At 41.6% G+C, this 23,856-nt stretch overlaps 2 protein-coding genes across 11 annotated transcripts in view; one reads left to right on the top strand and one right to left on the bottom strand.

Moving 5' to 3' along the window:
* Nucleotides 1–360, bottom strand: part of ELP2 (elongator acetyltransferase complex subunit 2) — a 46,194-nt gene extending 45,834 nt beyond the window's left edge. For all 5 annotated transcript variants that reach the window (XR_014807866.1, XM_003356413.5, XM_084964474.1 and 2 more), the window contains exon 1: nucleotides 195–360. Coding sequence is in view for 1 of the 5 variants with exons in the window: in XM_003356413.5 (XP_003356461.1) it covers nucleotides 195–332 (138 nt within the window). In the remaining 4 variants the exon portion in view is untranslated. The remainder of the gene's footprint in view (nucleotides 1–194) is intronic.
* Nucleotides 361–476: 116 nt separating this feature from the next.
* Nucleotides 477–23,856, top strand: SLC39A6 (solute carrier family 39 member 6). 6 transcript variants are annotated; one of them, XM_021096272.2, is made up of 11 exons: nucleotides 477–1,212; nucleotides 1,724–1,927; nucleotides 2,871–3,617; nucleotides 5,614–5,797; nucleotides 7,271–7,440; nucleotides 9,534–9,752; nucleotides 16,772–16,877; nucleotides 18,196–18,573; nucleotides 19,878–19,958; nucleotides 21,641–21,831; nucleotides 22,618–23,856. In XM_021096272.2, exons 3-11 carry the CDS (start codon nucleotides 2,880–2,882, stop codon nucleotides 22,768–22,770), a joined length of 2,220 nt encoding a protein of 739 aa, XP_020951931.1. In that variant the 5' UTR covers nucleotides 477–1,212; nucleotides 1,724–1,927; nucleotides 2,871–2,879; the 3' UTR covers nucleotides 22,771–23,856. The 6 variants fall into 6 exon arrangements, 3 of the variants coding, with proteins under 3 accessions (XP_020951931.1, XP_084820603.1, XP_020951930.1); XM_084964477.1 differs by having other exon boundaries at nucleotides 1,683–1,927; XM_021096271.2 differs by lacking the exon at nucleotides 1,724–1,927.

Below are 23,856 nucleotides of genomic sequence, written 5' to 3'. Positions count from 1 at the left end.
AGCGCTCAAGACAGCGAAGGACGAGTGTGGCGCGCCAGAGCGAGACTCCTTGCTTAGACACCCTCCTCGAAGCAGACCCAACCGCACACCCGCTCTGTAGGTTCTGGGACAGGGTCTACAGTCCACCCTGAGAGCATCCAGCAGATTCGGCCCCAGAAACACACGGGGATCGGGCAAGTGGCCACTTCTCTTACCTGAGGGTCATAGAGCACTACGGAACAGGACGTGCCAAAGGCAAGAAGTCCTCCGGGCCCGGAGCTCCAGCTGAGAGCTCCCCGCACCCGATTCGGGCAGCAAAACACGTGAGAGGTCTCCAGTACGGGTGCCACCATGTTGCTGGCTGGTCAGCGGCCGAAACCTGGGCGCACACTTCCGCCCTCGGAGCGGAACTGCTCGCCAGCCGCCCCTCCCCCCGGCGTTATCCGCACCGCGTTTCCGAGGAGCCCGGGGGCGGGGCAGAGGCGGGCCCGCCCCTCAGGGCCCGCCCCCCTTCCTGGCCGAAGTGGTCCTCAGTGCCCATCCATCTTTACCAGCGCCCCTGGATCTTGGCTCGGGGCACAGGCACGACCTCCTTCCCAGCAGTGAAGACCCTACCGGAACAATTCAAGACCCTCCAGAAAGACCTAGGGCTCGTGTGCCGGAACGACGGCAGGAACGTCCCGCTGCACCTCACGGCTTGGTTCCTAGCAGCAGACGGGGCTGGCCCGGGTCGGGGCCTTGGAGAGCGAGTTTCGGGCCTCAGGGAGACAGGGGCGCGGAGGGGCTCAAGGAAAGGGCTTCCAGCTGATCTTGGAGCTAAGAGCCCGCCAGAGCCGCGTCTCCGCCCTCTCCCGCCCCTGCGAGCCCCGCGGCGCCGGCGAACAGGCGGACGCGCGGATCCGCCTGCAGGGGACGGGGTCGAGCCGCACTGCGCATGCCCCGTAGTCATGGCTGGCGGAGGCGGTGGTTCCCGGCGGCGAGCTGCGCGCGGCGGTAATTAGTAATTGTCCTGCGGCTCGCGGGAGGAGAGGGCACGTGGGGCGAGGCTTCTCTGTGTCTGCCGTGCAGTACCCCAACCGAGGGGCCAGCCGGACAGATGAGACCGCCGCCTCCTCACGCCCTATAGACGTTTCTACGGAGAGAAGCACAAGCGAGTGCCGAGCTCTCCGGACCGCCGGCGGGAACTGAACTGGCGCGCGGGACCGAGCCGGAGGGCAGCGAGGCCGCGAGGAGGTGAGTCCCGCAGGTCCCTCAGGGCAGGCGGAAAAGGGGAACCCTGCGGAACGGCGAGGGCAGACTTCCCAGTTTGGGGTGCACAGATAGGCTGCGAGGTCCAACGGGGTAAGGAAACGGTTAGTCCTGTTTATCTAATTTTCTAAGAAGGTACTGTCGTGTTTAAAAATAAAAAGCCCTTAGAAGCAGTTTGGTGCCCTCTTTCGTGTTTTCTCCATTGGCGCTATTCTCCAGGCCCTTTCCTTCAGCTTTCTTTTCTCTAACACACGCGGACTTGCCGGGAAGGAGATCTGCCAGCGGGTCCAGTACCGCCCTGAGCATCCTCCCTGGAGAAAGGAACAGAGCTGTCCCCGAGCCATTCGTCTGTGTTGACCCCACCCATCCCGCTCCTTGCTTCTCTTCTGCGAATGATTTCTTAAAGGTTCTCTTCTGCCTATTAAAACTTCAGGCCCCACGGATTGTTCTTTCAGGAGTCTAACCCTGTGATGGTACATACTTCCATTTTCCACAGTATGATAAGCAGCTGTTGTGCAACATTGCTGACAGTGTTTGGAGCACTTCCACATACATCCGTCATGTGTTTCCTCAGTCACTCTATAAGAAAGGTATTACCAGCTTTTCCTGGTCCAAAGAAGAGCAGCTGAAAGTGGTAGAGCTGGGTTGCCCCTTGCCCTTGCTCTCTCACCCCTGAGTCCACCTCTTTCTCTGGAGGCTGGTAAGTTTGGTCACGATGGTATCCATCATTGGTGCTGGACATCGGCTGACTGTCCACAGAGATACTAGTCTATCCACTTATCTGGGCTATCTCTTCCTCTGTTTAACTCAATTCTGCTTTTCAAGGCACAACTGGATTCCTAATTCCTCTTTGCATCATAGGCTTTTGGTTCCAAACACTATTGTGTGGATGAGTGGTAGTCTATGAAAAGATTTTCACTGGTTTTAAGCAACAGAAGAGCGAGATAGTTTTTTAATGAAGTTTAAAAGAACTGTTATTGTGCAGGCATTCAAAAGAATGAGATCGCTTTATATGTACTGACATAAAAAGATGTTATTTGTTGAGTGGGGTAAAAAAACATCCCATTTGTGTGGTTAAGGCATGCATCTACCTGAGTGTGCATGAGGCATAAGCAAGAAACTGGAAAAATTTTGTACCTTTGAAGAGTGGGATTGGGGGAAAGAAGCCTCAAATTGTATTGTATATAGTGTAAGAAAAAAATTTTAAATGTGAGCTATTCTGAGATTGCCATTTTACTTTTTTGACATTAAAAGAGTGTTCTGTGAAATGATGGTAGTGGTGGAGGTAGTTGGGTTTTGTTTTGTTTTGTTTTGAATTGTTTTTCTAAACGCAGTAAGAAGTTGCCAGTATGGCTGGGGCCACATGAATCTCTCCAGACTCTGAATCATCATTGCTTTTACCGTTCTAATTACAGTTTTAGCACTTAGCTGCTTTCTGGTTGTTTCATGTGTTTTAGCAATTCAGGGTTCGAGCCTAGGACTCCACTTGTCTATATTTTTACATTAGCTAGCACTTCACTGGTCACATTAGATGATGCTCTATAATTTTGATTCTTTGATTGGACATCAGCTTTTAGCATGAGATTTCTTTATTGAAATTATTTTGAAAAGGGCTTTTTTTTCTTTGTCTTTTTCTGTCTTAGGAAAGTGCGATGGCGAGGAATTTATCTGTGATCTTAATCCTGACCTTCTCCCTGTCCTTCACAAATCCCCTTCATGAAGTAGGACCAGCCACTGCTTTCCCTCAGACCACTGAGAAAATTATTCCCAATTGGGAATCTGGCATTAATGTTGACATGGCAGTTACCACACAGCAACACCACCTTCAGCAGCTTTTCCGTCGCTATGGAGAAAATAATTCCTTGTCAGTTGAAGGGTTCAGAAAGTTGCTTCAGAATATAGGCATAGATAAGATTAAAAGAATCCATATACACCATGACCACGAGCATCACTCCGACCACGAGCATCACTCTGACCATGATCATCACTTTCACCGTAATCGCGCTCCCAGTAAAAACAATCGGAAAGCTCTTTGCCCAGACCATGACTCTGAGAGTTCAAATAAAGATCCTAGAAGCAGCCAGGGGAAGGGATCTCACAGATCAGAACATGCCAATGGTAGGAGGAATGCTTTAATCAAGGATGGTGTTGGTGCTGGTGAAGTGACCTCGACTGTGTATAATGCCGTCTCTGAAGGAACTCACTTTCTAGAGACAATAGAATCTCCAAAACATGGAAAACTCCCCAAAGATGTGAGCAGTTCCACTCCACCCAGTATCACAGAAAAGAGCCGGGTGAGCTGGCTGGCTAATAGGAAAACAAATGAATCTGTGAGTGAGCCCAGAAAAGGCTTTATGTATTCCAGAAGCACAAACGAGAATACTCAGGAGGTAAGATGAGTGTTGTTCGTTATTTTAATCAATACGCATGCTCGTCTGTCCTGTCATTGCCATTCCGTCTCAGTTGTACGTGGTTTCAAGTAAAAATAAAATAGTGGGAGTCCTAATTCTAGGAGTTCCTGACATGGCTCAGCAGAAACGAATCTGACTAGCATACATGAGGACATAGGTTTGATCCCTGGCCTCGCTCAGTGGGTTAAGGATCTGGCGTTGTTGTGGCTCTAGTGTAGGCCCGCAGCTACAGCTCCAATTAGACCCCTAGCCTGGGAACCTCCATATGCCACACGTGTGGTCCTTATTTAAAAGACAAAAAGTAGGAGTTCCTGTCGTGGCTCAGTGGTTAAAGAATCGGACTAGGAACTGTGAGGTTGTAGATTCGATCCCTGGCCTTTCTCAGTGGGTTAGGGATCTGGCGTTGCTGTGAGCTATGGTGTAGGTTGCAGACTTAGCTTGGATCCTGCTTTGCTGTGGCTCTGGAGTAGACCATCGGCTATACCTCCGATTGGATCCCTAGCCTGGGAAGCTCCATATGCCACGCATGTGGCCCTTAAAAGACTAAAAAAAAAAAAAGACAAAAAGTAAAATAAAATGGTGAGTTCATCAAAAAGGGAATTTCTTTCTACCTTCTCAGCAAGGCATTTAGCTCTAAGTATCCCTACTATGTTGTAAACATTTCTGATACAAAACCTAGGAAGTAGTTCTTTGGTAAGAATAATGCTGCCTGCTGAAACTATTTTCTAGTAAGTATAGAAAGCAGATATCAAAGTTACTTGGGGAGAAAAATCTTTAAACGTAAGTATTATTAATTAAAAAAAAACAGGAAATGGGAGGTCAAAAAAGCGGGAGTTAGAATTCAGATTTTAAGGAAAGATGTGATCGAAAGGGTTAGAGAATGCAAGAAGAGAAAGCAGCTTTACCTCCTTGACAAGAGGGATCACAGTGAGTTGTGGAGGGACTGAAATTGGAGCTTCTACCCATTGTATTGTGCTGGGCAAGGAAAAAGTTGGAGGTTCTGAGTTCATGTGTTTTTGTTTTTTTTTTTTGTAGACTAGACTTCCAGACTGTACACAGTTTACCTAGACTGGGAAATGTCAAAAACAAAGAATTAGTTGATATGCATTAATAGGCAAAACTTCAGTACTTCATTCAAACTATCACACGACTGTACTAATTCTAGGAAAATCCTACTAATGGTCATTCCCATAGGAACACTAGTGATAAAGTTTGTTGTGAGTACTATGGGCCAAGAATTGTGGGAGTTTAAAATAACTTTACAGAAGATGAGAAACAGGTGTTTCCGCCAATTTGGGGAGAGAAGGGGGAGCGTACATTACCCAGAGGAGATTCTCTTCAAACTAAGCTTGTCATCTAATTAAATTGTTGAAACATCTGCCTGCCAGTACAGGTTGCTTTTATTAATCAGCCTTGCCCTCTTCAAGAGTAATCTACATAATTTAACATTCTCTTGTTGTGGAGTGTTATTTTGCCAGGTATGTCGACGGAACTGAGCTAAGTTTTGCAAGTACAGTCATTGCTGGAAGAGTGACTTGTCTTGGGCTTGTTTAGGCCAGGTAGGGTAGCGTTAGTACTAAAACAACATATTTCTCAATCTCTAATGAACCCCATATCGACATTAAAGCTTATTTCCTTAATAGGTTTTACAGTGAATTAACAGGCTTCTGAATGTCCGTTTATCCTCAAGCTTTTCCCACTTGAGGCTTTCTCCTGAGGTGACTAGTGATGTGACCACGACCCCCAAGAAGAAATAGGCAGAAAAGATGGGAAAAAACACCCATGTAACACAGTATCTCCAGGTACCTGAGGCAAGTTCCAAGGTGCTCAAAACCAAAGTTGATTTTGATTCCCCTTAACTTAAAAAAATAAAGAAGCGGCTTCAGTAAGGAGAGGGTGTTGTGTCATCAAACAGCGTTTTTGGATTCTCTAGTGGGAATGCCTTTTGGTGACTTCACTGTTTGCTTTTCTTCAGTGTTTCAACGCGTCAAAGCTGCTTACATCTCATGGCATGGGCATCCAGGTTCCACTCAATGCCACCGAGTTCAACTATCTTTGCCCAGCCATCATCAATCAGATTGATACCAGATCATGCCTGATTCATACGACAAGTGACAAGAAAGCTGAAATCCCTCCAAAGACCTATTCTTTACAAATAGGTAAAATTGCCTGTATTTTGTAAAAAGTATTTCCAATATACACATTTATGTTGTCCTCTTCCTTATATTTACATCAACCTATTCGTTTTTCAGCATAATTCCAAATATATCATCTTAATTGTTCCTATCTCAAATATGAAGAAAGCAAGTGTGTGAGCCTTACCCTTACAAAACAAAAGAAAATCCAGAAAATAAAACTTAGATTGTAACTTGTCTGGGGTTCTCCCATAAGATGTGTCAAGGTTATTCAAAATTTGGGCTCTTTACAATTCTCTTGTGGTACATTGGGTTAAGGATCTGGCATTGTCACTATAAGTGCCTCAGGCACAGCCATAAAAAGGGGGGAGGCTCTTTATATTTTGTCATACTGTTTAGAGGAAGGTCAGAGTTAATCTCTGCTGTTTAGGAGCCGAATTCTGGTATGTTCTTATTAATAAATGAAACCAAGATTCGCTCTGCTTTAGTGTAGAGTTGCATTGCTCAAAAACTATAATGGAGATGTAATTGCTTAGTTCACTGAGGAAAGAATTTAATTTCCCAGTTTCCTTTGCCCTTTTTTTTTTTTTTCTTTTTCATAATCTTTTTAGGGCCGTACCCTCTGCATATGGAAATTCCCAGGCTAGGGGTTGAAACGGAGCTGCACCTGCCACCGTACACCATAGCAATAGCAACACGGGAACCGAGCTGTGAGTCTGTGACAGATCACAGCAATTCCAGATCCTTAACCCACTGAGCGAGGCAAGGGATCAAACCCACATCCTTATGGATACTAGTCAGATTCTTAACCCACTGAGCCACCATGAGAACTCCTCTTTTGCCTTCTCTTCCTTCCTTCCTCCTTACATCCATTTATCCCTCCCTCCCTCATTCCTTCCTTCCTGTCTTTATTTCTTCCTTTCTCTTTTTCTTTCTTTCTTTCTTTTTTTCCCTACATTTTTCCTTTTATAATGTAGCTCTGAAAGCTTATTTCCTGAGTGAACTAGAGTTCATCCTTGACAACCACGTTTTCCCCTCCAGCTGAAGAATTTTCCACTAGGTTTATGTCCTTTATCTGAAGGGTTCAGTCATATTGTTCATTTGATCCAGTTTCTTGGTTATATCGGTCTAGTATTACCATAGTTGGTAATGCTAGAGTTTGTATTTAAAGTTTATCAATCGAGGAGTTCCCGTCGTGGCGCAGTGGTTAATGAATCCGACCAGGAACCATGAGGTTGCGGGTTCAATTCCTGGCCTTGCTCAGTGGGTTAAGGATCCGGTGTTGCCCTGAGCTGTGGTGTAGGTTGCAGACGAGGCTCAGATCCGGCATTGCTGTGGCTCTGGCGAAGGCTGGTGGCTGCAGCTCTGATTAGACCCCTAGCCTGGGAATCTCCATATGCCGCGGGAGCAGCCCTAGAAAAGGCAAAAAAAAAAAAAAAAGACTAAAGTTTATTAATCATATGCTTTTTCTTTGCTCTGTTTTGTTTTGTTTGGCAGCCTGGGTTGGTGGCTTTATAGCCATCTCCATCATCAGTTTCCTGTCTTTGCTGGGTGTTATCTTAGTGCCTCTCATGAATCGGGTGTTTTTCAAGTTTCTCTTGAGTTTCCTTGTGGCACTGGCTGTCGGGACATTGAGTGGTGATGCTCTTTTACACCTTCTTCCACATGTAAGTACAATAATTTGTATTATTCGTGTTTTAGTATTCAACATTAAATGTGTGTGTGTGTTTTCTTTTTGGTTTGTCATAGAACACTCTTTGTATTAATGTAAAAAGTTAAAAATTTGGTTTTGAGGAGTTAATTTGAAGATATATTTGGTAGCTGAAAGCCATGTTTTTATGCTAGATCTCAATAACACATTCTTTTTTTTTTTTTTTTTTTTTTATCTTTTTGTTGTTGTTGTTGTTGTTGCTATTTCTTGGGCCGCTCCCGCGGCATATGGAGGTTCCCAGGCTAGGGGTTGAATCGGAGCTGTAGCCACCGGCCTACGCCAGAGCCACAGCAACGCGGGATCCGAGCCGTGTCTGCAACCTACACCACAGCTCACGGCAATGCCGGATCGTTAACCCACTGAGCAAGCGCAGGGACCGAACCCGCAACCTCATGGTTCCTAGTCAGATTCGTTAACCACTGCGCCACGACGGGAACTCCCTTTTTTTGCTTTTTTTACTTTTAAAGGGAATTTACTAAATGCAAGCTAATTTAACTTTTTGAAATCTAGTTAACAAAAGGAGAAAGATTCTACTCAGCTATTAGTACTGTGACAGACTGCAGCAATGTGAATTATCTGCCTTACATGTTAGTATAATTGCTACAGAAATAAAAAATGTGACTACCTGAGCTACTTCAACTTTTCTTCACAGTTGAATTTACATGCGTACTTAAAGATTTACACTTTGTGACATGAGTGAATTCTTAAAGCAAGTTTAGTGAAGTGAACTTACTTTTCCGTTAAGTACTTGGGATAGGTGCACAGGCAGAAATATTTGGATCTCATCTTTTTTGTTCCTTTTTTTTTTGTTTTTTTTGGTAATTTCTCTTAGAGGTTTGCAGGTAAGTGGGAGAGAAAATGTACTCTGTTCCTAGAGCAGTGCATAGCTCATCCTCATCATGTTTCATTCAGTAGTAAAAGAAGACTATTTTGCTCTGACAAGCTCCCCAACTACCAGATAGCAGATGCTCAGGACTACCTGCTGCTCAAAGCAGCATGTACATGGGGCGTATCCCAGTCTCACCTCTGTTAGTGTGCACTATACCTGGTTCCCTAAAATGCAGTGGTGGAAGTTCCAACTACACTCAGCTGCCTGCGGATCTTAGGTACCTGCCAGGGCGCATTACCCTGACTGGGCCATGTGTAAGCACACTGATGACTCTGGTAGGGGTTTTTCAGCTACAAGTATAAGCAGTGACCTACACGCCTGTTACATGCAGCAGTTCTGTGTTATTTGTGGCCATGGAAAATCATTGGAAATACCCACTGCCTGTATGTTATGAAGGACATTGGGGAATGTGTCTGTCTTTTACACTAAACAGATCGGCTCTAGTAAGTGCTATCATACATCATGTGTGTGAAGCTCTAGATCGCTGCTGCTTGTTGGTCATTTTATTTATGTATTTATTTTATTATTCAATGAATTTATCACATTTATAGTTATACAATGATTATCACAATCCAATTTATATCATTTCCATCCCACACCCCCAGCACATCCCCCCAGCCCCCAAACTGTCGCCTTTGAAAACCATAAGTTTTTCAAAGTCTGTGAGTCAGTATCTGTTCTGCAAAGAAGTTCATTCTGTCCTTTTTTCAGGTTCCACATGTCAGTGATAGCATTTGATGTTGATGTCTCACTGTCTTCACTTAGCATAATTTCTAAGTGAAGTCTAACCATGTTGCTAAAAATGCCGTTATTTCATTCCTTTTAATGGCTGAGTAATATTCCATTGTGTATATGTACCACATCTTCTTTATCCACTCCTCTGTCAATGGACATTTAGGTTGTTTCCATGTCTTGCTATTGCAAATAAGGCTGCAATGAACATTGGAGTACATGTCTCTTTTCAAATCATGGTTTTCTCTAGATGGATGCCCAGGGGTGGGGATCATTTTATTTTTAATATCCTAAACTTCCCCTTATTCCAAAGTATCACATTAATTGCCTAATTTGAAGTGATTTCAAATTTGGTGTTATGATCTTTGCCAGTTTTTCTGACAGTGTATGAAACTGAGTGTATAAAAGCCATATTCTTTTGCCTTTAGTCTCATGCGAGTCACCACCATAGTCACAGCCATGAAGAACCAGCAATGGAAATGAAGAGAGGGCCACTTTTCAGTCATCTCTCTTCTCAAAGCATAGAAGAAAGTACCTATTTTGATTCTACATGGAAAGGTCTGACAGCTCTAGGAGGCTTGTATTTCATGTTTCTTGTTGAACATGTACTCACGTTGATCAAGCAATTTAAAGATAAGAAAAAAAAGGTAAGAAAAATATTCTGAGTACTTGAACTAAGTTGTCAGCAGAGCTTGTTCTGTGTTTATGATCTTTATTTGTGAGGGAGTTCAGTACCCTTGAGATAGTTTTGCTCCCAGGGGCGTCATGGAGAGCAATTCTGTATCTTTTTAACTCTGTAGTTCTCCATCTTCAGTATTCCCTTCAAACTCATCAGAGACGAAGCAGGGCAAGGCTAAGGATCTATATAAATGACCAGACGAGACACAAGCAGGGCCTTGAAAATCAAAAGCATCATGATTATGCCTTGATGGTGGTGGTGGTTTCAGGAGTGTATACTTATCCCCAAATTCATTGAGTTACGTACATTAAATATGTACAGCTTTTGGGGTTCCCTTCTGGCACATTGGGTTAAGGATCCTACATTGTCACTGCATCAGGTTGCTGCTGTGAAAACTGTATGCTGCAGGTACAGCCAAAAAGAAAAAAAAAGTATAGGTTTTTATATGTCTATCATACCTCAATAAAGTGGTTTAAGAAAAAAGTATCATGGATTAACTTTAAATTATCTGGGAGTTCCCATTGTGGCTCAGCAGCAACGAATCCTGCCAGTATCCATGAGGATGCAGGTTTGATCCCTGGCCCCACTTGGTGGGTTAAGGATCTGGCATTGCCATGAGCTGTGGTGTAGGTCGCAGATGCGGCTCAGATCTGGTGTTGCTGTGGCATAGGCCAGCAGCCACAGCTCTGATTTGACCCCTAGCCTGGGAACCTCCATATGCCATGAGTATGGCCCTAAAAAGGCAAAAAAAAAACAAACCCACATACCGAAAACTTTACATTACCCAGTAGCTGAATATTCTGCTTTGTTTGAAAGGATACTTGAGATGAACCCAACATTGTAAATCAACTATACTTCAATTTTTTTTTTTTTTTTTTTTTTTTTTTTTTTTGCTATTTCTTGGGCTGCTCCCGAGGCATATGGAGGTTCCCATGCTAGGGGTCGAATCGGAGCTGTAGCCTCCAGCCTACGCCAGAGCCACAGCAACGAGGGATCCGAGCCACGTCTGCAACCTACACCACAGCTCACGGCAACGCCGGATCGTTAACCCACTGAGCAAGGGCAGGGACCGAACCCGCAACCTCATGGTTCCTAGTCAGATTCGTTAACCACTGCGCCACGACGGGAACTCCTCAATTTTTTTTTTAATTAAAAAAAAAAAAAAAAGAACAGAAGAGTTCCTGCTATGACATAGCGGGTTAAGAATCCGACTGCAGCAGCACAGGCTGCTGTGGAGATGTGGGTTCGGTTCCCAGCCTGGCACAGTGGGTTAAAGAATCCAGAGTTGCCATGGCTGCAACTGTAGCATAGGCTGCAGCTAGGGTTCTAATTCAGTCACTGGCCTAGGAGCTTCCATACGCAGTGATGCAGCCATAATATTTAAAAAAAAAAAAAAAAAAAAAAAGAAAGAAAAGAAAAGAAAGGGTATATGACTTTGACAGACTTTCCCTTTGCAAATTGCCACCAGAAAATATTATGACACTGAACAGTAGGCTCTCTGTCTTTAGTAAAAGTATCTTTTGAGTTGCCTACAGTTATCTACCTCTTCCTATCTGATGTGACTGGGCAGTTCGGTCAAAAGATTGTCCTAATGGGAGTTCCCATTGTGACACAGCAGAAGCAAATCTGACTAGTATCTATGAGGATGTGGGTTCAATCCCTGGCCTTGCTTAGTGGGTCAGAGACCTGGTGTTGCTGTGAGCTATGGTGTAGGTGGCAGATGCGCCTCAGAACCCAGGTTGCTGTGGTGTAGGCCAGTAGCTGTAGTTCCCATTTGACTCCTAGCCTGGAAACTTCCATATGCCATAGGTGCAGCCCTAAAAAGCAAAAAAAGATTGTCCTAACGACCTCTTAAATGTGACATGTACACTTCTTAGATGTTTTAATTAAAACATTTGTACACTCAGAGTTCCCGTCATGGCACAGTGGAAACAAATCCGACTAGGAACCATGAGGTTGCGGGTTCGATCCCTGGCCTCGCTCAGTGGGTTAAGGATCCGGCGTTGCCGTGAGCTGTAGTGTAGATTGCAGACGTAGCTCGGATCTGGTGTTGCTATGGCTGTGGTGTAGGCCAGCAGCTGTAGCTCCGATTAGACCCCTAGCCTGGGAACATCCACATGCCGCCAATATGGGCCTCAAAAGACAAAAAAAAAAAAAATTTGTACACTCATATTCCAGTCATTTGATGTTGACCAAGATATTCTTTGAGTTGGAGTTCTGTGTGGCCATTTTTTTCTCTATAGCCATGCTGCTCCATCTACATTTCCAATTTTGATTTCTGTGAAATTGAGCAAGAGGTTACATATTCACAAAGCTATTTCGAGTATAGAGTCTAGATTTTGGAAATATAAACAGTATTATACAGTGGTTGCCTTATGTAAGTTGATAGTCTTTTGTTTATTTTTTTTAAAGCAGCTTGCCTTTGAATCATTTCAGAAGCGTTCAACTTAAGTTTTCATAGAAGTAGCTATTCTCACCGTCATTTCATAGTTGGAGTGATGTGTAATTAAGTTGTGCAATTGGAATAACAGATACAGCTGGCATGAAGAGGCCCGAAAACTAACATAGCTGATTCTTGTTAAGCATGGAACTCACTTTGGGAACCAAGTGTGTGTGTGAATAGGAAAGGAGCCTCCTGCTCTATGAATATTTGCCCTTATGAACTTTACATTCACTAAAATCCAAATTGCAAATTTTGAACCTTTTTTGAACCTCGGTTTAGAGTTCCAAGAAGTCATCTTCAGGAAGTTCCTTATGTCCCGTTGCTTCACTTGGATGGCTCTGAGGATGTGTCCTCCTACTTTAAGTTCTCTGGGTTTACTCTAACCTTAAAAAAAAAAAAAAAAAAAAAAAAAAAAATCATTTTTTGGAGGGGTTTGTGTTCATTTTACAATGTTTGTCTTTCAAATACTGTAATTATTTTAACATTCTAATTTCAATTTAACTTTCAGATTTTACCTAAAGATTGCTTTTCATTAATCTGACATTCCTTCCGACTAGGAACCATGAGGTTGCGGGTTCAGTCCCTGCCCTTGCTCAGTGGGTTAACGATCCAGCGTTGCCGTGAGCAGCGGTGTAGGTTGCAGATGTGGCTTGGATCCCGCGTTGCTATGGCTCTGGCGTAGGCTGGTGGCTACAGCTCCCATTCAACCCCTAGCTGGGAACCTCCATATGCCGTGGGAGTGGCCCAAGAAATAGCAAAAAAAAAAAAAAAAAAAAAAAAAATTAATCTGACATTCTTAACATGGGACTCTAAGAGCTAGACTCTCTTATCTAATACAGAACAGTATTTTTCAGACTCTTTAAGTTACTGTCATTTGTGAGTTGTGAAATCAATCTTGTGTCCTGACCAGTGTGGGTGTTTTGTTGTTTGTTTTTTTTTTGGGGGGGGGGCGGGAGATTGGCCTTGCATGTAGAAGTTTCTGGACCAGGGATTGAACCTACACCACAGCAGCAAACCAAGCCACCGCAGTGACAGCACTGGATCCTTAATCTGCTATGCCACAAGAGAACTCCATGACCAATGTTTTTAAATGCAACAATGATATTACAAGTATAATACATATATTACTTTACAAATAATACATATAATACATATATTACATGTATTATTACATGTATTACTGTGGATTGTAGTCAGAGAAGTTTAATAATTCCTATTCTAAAATAGTTTCTACTAGAACGTAAGTTCATAAGAGCCAGGACCTCTCTGTCTTATTTTACTGCTGTATCTCCAGTACTTAGACTAGTGTATGGCACATAATAGATGATTGGTAAATGTTTGTTGCATGTAGAAATATTAAATGGCAAGTAAGCATAATTTCTAGACAAAGACAGGGGTTTTCCAAACATTGCATGTTCTCTCCCTTTTTAGAATGTATTGAGTCTGTCTTTTTTCAAGAGCATCCAGATCTTAATGTTACTTACTTAACAGCTTTTAATCTTATTTGGTTCTCTCAAAAAGAAAAAAGCTATTCATTACATGTTAAGTATTGCAGGCTCTCCAGATCCATAAAAAGACCTTTTATCTAGAATTTCCCTTAAGACATCTGTCCTGCATTCCTGAGAAATTCTATTTATCATAGTTTTAGGTTACCTGCCATATTTGCCAATCTGAAATCTTTATATTCAAATTAAATCGTACTGTTGGTGTAGTTAGACCCTTGTAATAGTTCAGCCTCAAACTTTCTTTCTCTCAGATTCTCAGGTTTCTTGCTCAAGCTGGAAACCTGAGAATCATCTCTGAATCTCCCTCATCCTCATATCCAACCCAGTTTTATTAAATGTGTCCAGAGTCTTTTCATTTCTCTCCATCTTCCTTACTTTTATTATGGTCCAAGCCAGCTTACCTGGGTGATAGCAGTTGCCTCCTAACTGACCAATGTACGTTATTTTGCTGTCATCTTCTCCCAGTTCAGAGTAGAGCAGGCACAGTGATGTGTTTAAATGAAAATCTGATGAGGTTGGGTATCACTTACTTAAAATCCTTTCTTTAGGACTTGTCACTGCTTTGGGGACAAAGTCCACAACTCTTCACATGGTTTGCCTTGTCTGGTCTCCCCCACTGCCCGGCCTCACGTCTAGCCACCCTATCTAGGACCTACTAGGCCCCAACCACCTTGCACTTTTTTCAGTTCAAGAAGAGGCTGGCCCCTTCCTGCTTTAAGGCCCTCCTACATGCTGTCTCCCTACCTGGAGCACCCCTCCTCGCCTTTCCTTAACAAACCGTTCCTAATCTTTAGGTCTTAGTATAAATAATCATTTTATCAAGGAATCCTGACCTGGGACTTAGGTCCTGTTATATACTCTCATAGCACTCTTTGTTTTTCCTTTGTAGAATGTATCAAAAATTACAATCAAAGAATTGTTTAATCCTTATCTGTGTAAAGCCTCCCTCCCTGTGGGTGATGAGCTCCAAGGAAACAAGGATTGTGTGTATCTACTTTTATGAGGTATTGCCAGCATTCAACATAGGGAACATTATAGGCTCATAATATTATGGAATGAAAGAATTGGTTAAAAACTCTATGGTCTAGGAGTTCCCATCGTGGCTCAGCGGAAACGAATCCGACTAGGAACCTGAGGTTGTGGGTTCGATCCCTGGCCACACTCAGTGTGTTAAGGATTTGGTATTGCTGTGGCTGTGACAAAGGCCGGCAGCTGTAGCTCCTATTTGACCCTTAGCCTGGGACTTTCCATATGCCGCGGGTGCAGCCCTAAAAAGCAAAAATAAATAAATATAAAAAACTCTATGGTCTAGCGAAAGTCATAGTCCAACAAGAAATAAAGCATCAACTAAGTGATTTAAAATATCATGAATTCAATTTATTTTCACAAATATTTAAGTACTTTCTCTGTGTTTAAGGCATTATGCTAGGGGTAGGTGTAAAGGTTTGTCTGCGCTTGCCTTTAGAAACTCTCATAACCTAAGAGTGTACGGATATTTTATATACTGTTAGAGCTGAAATGAAATCTCAGGTATGCTGGTGATTATTTAAGTCTTATTCAATGGTACTGCAAATAAGAAATCTATGATTGGAGTTCCCATCGTGGCTCAGTGGTTAACAAATCCGACTAGGAACCATGAGGTTGCGGGTTCGATCCCTGGCCTTGCCCAGTGGGTTGAGGATCTGGCATTGCCATGAGCTGTGGTGTAGGTTGTAGACGCGGCTCAGATCCCACGTTGCTATGGCTCTGGCATAGGCTGGCAGCTACAGCTCTGATTAGACCCCTAGCCTGGGAACCTCCATATGCCGCGGGAGTGGCCCTAGAAAAGACAAAAAAAAAAAAAGAAATCTATTATTTTTGTGACAGTTTTCATTATCTTGAATATTCTACAAGAGTAGGTAAGGCACAGGGACCATTTAAGAAGTTACTATTACTCTTGAGCTCTGAGATCTGGACAGTATCTAAAGTATAGTGTTCAGGTAGTTAAAACACCTAGTGATAAATTTAAGGCTAACTAATAGAGATTTACTTAAAAAGGAAACCTTGTTAATGGTGTTTTATTATAGGAAAAGTATTTTAGTTTTAGTAACAAGTGCATATCAGTATCATAGTATGGTTTTAAGTTAGAGAAAGTTTGGGAAGGGCAGTTCTCTTATGGCACAGCAGATTAAAGATCCTGAGTTGTCACCTCAGGTTGCTGCCGTGGTGCAGGTTTGATGCCTGGCCTGGAAACTTCTACATGCCACCAGTGTGGCCAAAAATAACAATAACAACAAAATCCACATTCTAATCCATTAGGTCAGGGTGTGGCCTGAGATTGCCTATTTCTGACAAACTCTGTTTGTGTAAGACCAAATTTAGACTGTATGACTTAGGAAAAACACTCAGAAAGGTAAGTGTGTAATTTTTCTTTTCTTTCATATTACCAAGGCCTTAATTTACCTTTTTTTTTTTTTTTTTTTGTCTTTTGTCCTTTTAGGGCCGTACGCATGGCATATGGAGGTTCCCAGCCTAGGGGTCTAATTGGAGCTATAGTTGCCAGCCTATGCCACAGCCACAACAATGCCAGATCTGAGCCGCATCTTCAACGTACACCACAGCTCATGGCAACTAGGGATCCTGAACCCACTGAGTGAGGCCAGTGATCGAACCTGCAGCCTCATGGTTCCTAGTCAGATTCATTTCCACTGCGCCACGGCAGGAACTCCAATTTATCTTTCTAAACAATTTATGCCTAAGACGAACTGCTAGGTGCTTTGCAAAATTAAGTACAGGCCCTGCCCGTAAATGGAGTTTATTCCAATAGAGGTCTATTACTCTGTTATCTTTATCTTTTTCCTTTTCTTTTTTCTTTTTTTTTCTTCCTAGCTGCACCCAAAGCATGTAGAAGTTCCCAGCCACATCAGTGACAATGTCAAATCCTTAAAGAGGAACTCCTCTGTTGTCTTTTTCTAGGAAATCTTTTGCTTAACTCTTCATTTAAAGGTATGCATATGCAATCCAACTATTTTAAAGTATTGCTTTTCCTTGCTATTATAGAATCAGAAAAAACCTGAAAATGATGATGATGTGGAGATTAAGAAGCAGTTGTCCAAGTATGAATCTCAGCTTTCAACAAATGAGGAGAAAGTAGACGTAGATGAGCGTAAGTCCTTATAAATCTGAGAGCTGGAAGGAGTTTATTGCTCTTTGATTTGCAGGCATCTTGGACTGTCTCCTTCATCCCCTCCCCTTTTAAAAAAAAAATCAACTCTTTTTTTTTGCTTTTTAGGGCCACACCCAAGGCATATGGAGGTTCTTAGGCCAGGAGTCTAATCGGGGCTACAGCTGCCAGTCTACACCACAGCCACAGCAACACCAGATCCAAGCCGAGTCTGTGAACTACACCACAGCTCACAGCAGTGCCAGATACCCAACGCACTGAGTGAGGTCAAGGATCGAACCTGCAACCTCATGGTTCCTAGTCAGATTCATTGCCACTTCGCCTTAACAGGAACTCCAAGAAAAAAATAAAATCTTATTGTTGTAGTTTACACAGATAGATGATAAATGTTTCTTGGTGATGGTAGTATTTTAGGGTCTTGTGTTTTTCCTGGAGTTTTGCCCTTCAGAAAGGAGAAAATCAGATGACAGGATTAGGCCTGTTTTTTACTTCCAATTTTCAATGTTTTTCTTAATTTTTTTTTTAAATATTTTAAATATCTAAAATAAAATACTTTTCTGAGAGTACTCACTATGGTGCAATGGGATCGGCAGTGCCTTGGGAGCACTGGGACACAGGTTTGATCCCTGGCCCAGCATAGTGAGTTAAGGATCTGGTGTTGCCACAGCTGTGGCTAAGGTGGCAGCTGCGGCTTGGATCTGATCACTGGTCCGGAAACTTTATGTCCTGTGGGGTGGCCAAAAAAAAAAAAAAAAGTAAATAAAATATTTTTCTAAAATAAATATGTGCTGCTTTCGTAATCGGGAAAAATCGTCTTTGTAAACATAAGGAAGCAGAAGAAATTAAGGGAGGATCTGGGGATAGTTATTGAAGGTTAACGTTTAAAATCCACCTTTTTTTTGGGGTCTTATCTTTTTAGGGCCGCACATGCAGCAAATGCATGTTCCCAGGCTAGGGGTCTAATCAGAGCTATAGCTGCCAGCCTACACCACAGCCACAACCACAGCAACGCAGGATCTGAGCCACGTCTGCAACATACACCACAGCTCACGGCAACGCCAGATCCTTAACCCACTGAGTGAGGCCAGGGATCGAACCCACAACCTCATGGTACCTAGTCAGATTCATTAACCACTGAGCCACGACAGGAACTCCAACAGTTTTCTAATGTCTAGTTCAAGGTATACATGAGAGAGTTTTTAAGATCTTTTGTTGACTTTGTCCATGGGAATGTTTGAAGTGTGTCCGTGCGCATTAATGAAGGCTCCTTTGTCCCAATGTCTTTTATGTTCACACCTAGGTCCTGAAGGCTATTTACGAGCAGACTCTCAAGAGGCCTCCCACTTTGATTCTCAGCAGCCAGCAATCTTGGAAGAAGAGGAGGTCATGATAGCCCATGCTCATCCACAGGAAGTCTACAATGAATATGTACCCAGAGGGTGCAAGAATAAATGCCATTCACATTTCCATGATACACTCGGCCAGTCAGATGATCTCATTCACCACCATCATGACTACCATCATATTCTCCACCACCACCACCATCAAAACCACCACCCCCACAGTCACAGTCAGCGCTACTCTCGGGAGGAGCTGAAAGATGCCGGCATCGCCACACTGGCGTGGATGGTGATAATGGGGGACGGCTTGCATAATTTCAGCGATGGCCTTGCAATTGGTATAAATCTACATGTCTGTCCTTTGTTGGTCGATTCTGAAAATGTCACATTAAACCACCAGTTTTATTTTAGTAAAGAATAGGTTGGTTTGTTAAGGCTATTAACTTCTGAGATTATCAAAATGTTATTTCTTCCTTGGCTGCTTTGACAATGAAGTATTCAGTAAATATTAGATAAGATTTTAGTGCTAGAAACTGCCTAGCCCATTACCTAAATTGTAACTACCAAAAGTTGTTTTAATTGGCAAGGTCTTGAAGATTAGGTTCAGAGGTGTTTCTAGCACATGTGAGTTTTTTTCCCAAATACATTTGAGTTCTCTTATCGGTAATATAAATAGTATTTATTAAAGTAAAAGGATCTTTTCCATCATCTTTTTTTTATGTTAAAGGAATCTTTACATACTTGATAAGTTTAATTACTAATCTCTATCCAAAGAAGAATTATAGAATTTTTGCTATTTAATTTTTATTCTATAATTAGGAGATAATAGAATACTTACAAATTGTAGTAACTAGTTCTGGGAGGAAGCATGGAAATAATTACAGATTAAGCGACGAAGGCGTGGCAAGGTGACTTACTTGCCCAAAGAGGCAGTGTTTTGTTTTTTGTGTTTTGGGTTTTTTTGCCATCCTGGGATGATGCCTGGCCTTGGCTCCCTGGGAGCCTGGTGCTCTTCCTTTGTACTGTACACAGCATAAGTGACAAAGGAGGATGAAAAAATGCTGTCATGGTTTGTAAGCATTCAGTTGTATAATGTGTTAGCTTTTAAAAGTAGTGAGCTACTTGTCTTAAACTCTCCTGGTAAGACAGTGAAAGGATGAAGGTGAGGAGTTCCTGTGTGACCCAATGGATTAAGGATCCACCATTGTCATGGCTGTGGCTCAGGTTTGATCCTTGGCCCAGGAACTTCCACAATTGAGGCCAAAAAAAAAAAAAAAAAAAAAGATAATTGCGTAGTGAATTCCTCTGAAGCCAGGAAAACATATAATTTTTTTCTAAGCCTTTAAAATCAGTTTGTTTTATATTTTTAAATAAGAGTTTTATGTGGTAGCAGTTACTTAGCTTTGTGTAAGATCACTTAATCGCTCTTTCCTTTCTCAATCATATCTGCTTGTGCTCCTTTGGAAAATTTAAACCTAACCGAAGGTAATCTAAAATTACTTATGAAGAAGATACAGAGCACAGTTGAGAACAAGTTCTGTTTATTCACAACTAGAACAGAGTTTATGTCTTTTACCTCTTCGTGTATGCTGTTAAGATTTTCAAAATGCATACCCACAAAATGATGTCATTTTTTGCACAGGTGCTGCTTTTACTGAAGGTTTATCAAGTGGTTTAAGTACTTCTGTTGCTGTGTTCTGTCACGAGTTACCTCATGAATTAGGTAAGAGAATCCTACAAATGGTATTTTCCAGGTGGGTAGAGTGTCATAGTCACTGGCTTTTGCTGATGATAGCTCTAGCCGACTTCCTCATTTATGCCTTCCTGTAAGTCTACTAGCCTAACCAGCTTTCTTTTCTTACCAAGTCCAAATTTTTTCCAGCCGTAATTCTAACCCAATGATTACAACTACGCAATTGCCTGTGTGGGGTTGCCAGAAAGATACCTGGGCCCCCTCTCTTGTCCTCTTCCCTACCAAGTATCTTCCTATACCAGCATACTGGTGACGTCGGTGGTTCACACAGTAGGGATGCACACAGTAGGAATAAGACCACAGATATCTAAAGAGTCATCTTCCATTAACAGAGAGAAGTTGACAAAAAGAATTTCATTGGAGCTAAAGAAAAGAGAAGTTGGTGAATTGTATTTTGAATATTCTGTCACCAGGACTTAAAATCTTCCCAGAGTTGTTTTGGTCCCCAGTTCGTGTCCTTCTTTTTCTTCTTACAGAGGTGTATTCACACACTCCTGAATACCATTTTCACTTGTTCCTTGGCATGTATCCTGCTATTTAGAAGTCTCTCCTCTTCCTGCTTCATTGTTATAATCCTCAGCATCTGGTCTGTGTTCCACATTCTAGATCCTGCATGCTCCATGATGCCTTTGTTAACTGTGATCTTGATTTCTTTAATCTCGGAGTTCCCATTGTGGCTCAGTGGGTTAAGAACCTGACATACTAAAAAAAATAAAAATAAAAAATAAATAAACTTAATAATACCACTTTAGGGAGGAAAAAAAAAAGGACCCAATGAGCTGTGTCCATGAGGTTGCAGGTTTGATACCTGACCTCGATCAGTGGGTTGAGGATCCAGCATTGCCGTAAGCTGTGGTGTAGGCCTGCCTGCAGCTGTGGCTCCGGTTCAACTCCTAGCTCTGGAACTTCCATTTGCTGCAGATTCGGCTGTAAAATAATTGTTTAATTAATTTCTTTAATCTTTAATTTCTCTTTTTATAACCAGAACATTAGACTCTTTGGTTCTTAATTATATATTGCATTTATCATTTGCTGATCATTCATGTATGTTCTCTAGTCTTCCCTCTTTATGTCCTGTTAAAAGCTCCTTGAAGACAGTGCAAGAGCACAAAAGTAGTTTCAAGGTGTTTGTTGATATTCATTGACAAAGTAGACACCTTAAGAAAAACTTTGGACAAAAGATCTCAATTTGGAGTTCCCGTCATGGCTCAGCGGTTAGTGTACCTGACTAGCATCCATGAGAACGTGGGTTCAATCCCTGGCCTTGCTCAGTGAGTTAAGGGTCCAGCGTTGCTGTGAGTGGTGTAGCTCACAGATGTGTCTTGGATCCCATGTTGCTGTGGCTCTGGCGTAGGCCAGCGGCTACAGCTCCAATTTGACCACTAGCCCGGGAACCTCCATATGCCATAAGTGTGGCCCTAAAAAGGCAGACCAAAAAAAAAAAGAAAGAAAGAAAGAAAGGATCTTAATTTATAAAGCTGTTAGGGTGATTTTTACTGATTAGCACTATTAGCCCCGGGTAATTCTTAACTTTGTTTTTGTTTTTCTCTTCAAAACACCTGGAGAATTTCTTAAGTCTGGAGTCTTTTGACTATGCGTCTTAAAAATGATTTTTCAGTTACTTTATCTCCTTTTTTTGTTTTCTATTAAAGGTGACTTTGCTGTTTTACTAAAGGCTGGCATGACTGTTAAGCAGGCTGTTCTTTATAATGCTCTGTCAGCTATGCTAGCATATCTTGGAATGGCAACAGGAATTTTCATCGGTCATTATGCTGAAAATGTTTCTATGTGGATATTTGCACTTACTGCTGGCTTGTTCATGTATGTTGCTCTGGTGGATATGGTAAGTTTTTAAGAAGTCAAAATATAGAATTGACAATGAAATGGAGAAAATGTTCAATGAAACCTCATTTTCAAAAGGCTGTAGATTAAATGTGGTTGCAGTGAGAAACAATTCTGTACTCAACAAAGTAGCATATAAAATAATGGGTCCTTTATTTTTTTGGATTATTGCTCACAAACATATCTTTGTCCTGCCTAATGTGTATCAGGACACACAGAAATGTCTACCCCTTTCTGATGTGTCTTTTGTGAGGTAGAATTTCAGTAGTCAGGCATTAAACTGTCTGTAGGAAAACTAGTACAAGCTACATAGCATTAGCATACTGTGTGTACTTCAGAATGGCTCCTTATTAATAGACAAAGGAGTTACAGCTTTTTGTCACCAAAGCTCCTCTAACAATCTCAGCCAATCATATTGCTAAAATTATGTTTTATGTGGTATAAGGCTTCCATATCTCTGACCTTCAAGTGAGCCACATGTTATTTACAGGCAGTGAGCAGGGTCGTCTGTGTAGCTCTCCATCTTACAGTGGAGCAAACTGGACCATTAAGAATTTTGACTTGCTGAAGAGACCAAGAATACTATTTGTTAATGAAACTGCTGGGAGATGCTGTGTGACATTATTAGCTAGAGTCAGTATGTATGTGGTCATATTTTAGAGAATTGACTCATAGTATATCTAGCTACATATAAAGCCAATATACTGTCCTGCAAATTCTTCTAAAAACTAATCTCTGGTTCTGGAAACTTAAAGGTTGCTTTTTTTCTTCTTCTTCTTCTTCTAAGGTACCCGAGATGCTACACAATGACGCTAGTGACCACGGATGTAGCCGCTGGGGATATTTCTTTTTACAGAATGCTGGGATACTTCTGGGTTTTGGAATTATGTTGCTTATCTCCATATTTGAACATAAAATTGTGTTTCGCATAAATTTCTAAGTAGGGCATAAATGCTGAAGTAGCTTAAAGCTATAGTTTGCTTTCTCTAGTTTGAATAGGTCATAGGGAGGTGAGAGTTTGTACGCTGTGATATGTCGCACTTAAGGTTAGTGGATTTTGTGATTTTTGTATAGACTATTGCCATTTGTTATGCTTATAAGGTCAGTTATGGTGGTAACATAAAGGTACGTTTTAATATTTAAGTTATTCTATTTTGGGAATATGTTATATGTGCAATTGACCAATATTACCGGTTTATTGTATAAACAAGAGATTTGGCATGACATGTTCTGTATATTTCAGGAGAAATGTCTTTAATGTTTTAGAACTAATTTAATACAGTAATTCCTATGCTGGATTTTAGGCCTCTGAAGAACTGCTAGTGTTTAGGAGTAAGAATACACATGAAGCCTAAAATACCGATAAAAGCTTAAATTTAATTTAAGCTAAGAAATAGAAAGGGAGAAGAATCTGTATGAATTGAGAAGGCATAGATTTCTTATTAAAAAAAAAAATCACAAAACTGATTATAAAATAGAAGGAAAAAATTAAGATTTAAATGAAGAAAGAAATATTAGTATAGAGCACATTCATAAACATTTTTGTCAGAGTATTAATGTTCCCATAAAACCTTAGCACTTTTTACTAATTTAGTTGTACATTTAACTGTGTATAATAGAAACGTCTAAATATATTTAATGAAGTCAAGCAAAGTATGTCATTTGACCAAGAAATTGAAATTTTAAAATATTTGTGTGGAGATAAACCAGATGAGTAAGAGCCAGTTTACGTATTGCCAAAAGACTTGGATATCACCAAGCTATGTTTCACCCAAAGTTACATTATTGGATGACCTGGTTATTTGGCTTACTGAATGTTAGCATTGATATATATATATAAGGACGTTAAAGTGATACTGGGTATAATTTGACTTCTTGGATTCAGAAAGTACTTTGTTATCTTTCAGTGCTTCAATGTTGTTATGAGCAATTGTCATTTTTTATATAGTACTGTAGACATACTAGGGTTGTGTGGCATTCTCTAGATATTGCTTTTCTACAAAATAAATTCCCCATGTCAACTTGA

This window comes from Sus scrofa, chromosome 6, assembly GCF_054392235.1.
Source record: "Sus scrofa isolate SSC_HxYL_T2T_F1_AM1 chromosome 6, Sscrofa_HxYL_maternal_Yorkshire_Landrace_v2.0, whole genome shotgun sequence".
Classification (NCBI taxonomy): domain Eukaryota; kingdom Metazoa; phylum Chordata; class Mammalia; order Artiodactyla; family Suidae; genus Sus; species Sus scrofa.
This window is presented reverse-complemented; position numbering and strand designations above follow the sequence as displayed.

Coding starts and splice junctions, on each gene's coding strand:
- SLC39A6 (XM_021096271.2), top strand. CDS start 2,880: ATGGCGAGGAATTTATCTGTGATCTTAATCCTGACCTTCTCCCTGTCC. Junction 3,618..5,613: donor CAAACGAGAATACTCAGGAG/GTAAGATGAGTG, acceptor GCTTTTCTTCAG/TGTTTCAACGCGTCAAAGCT. Junction 18,574..19,877: donor CAGCGATGGCCTTGCAATTG/GTATAAATCTAC, acceptor TTTTTTGCACAG/GTGCTGCTTTTACTGAAGGT.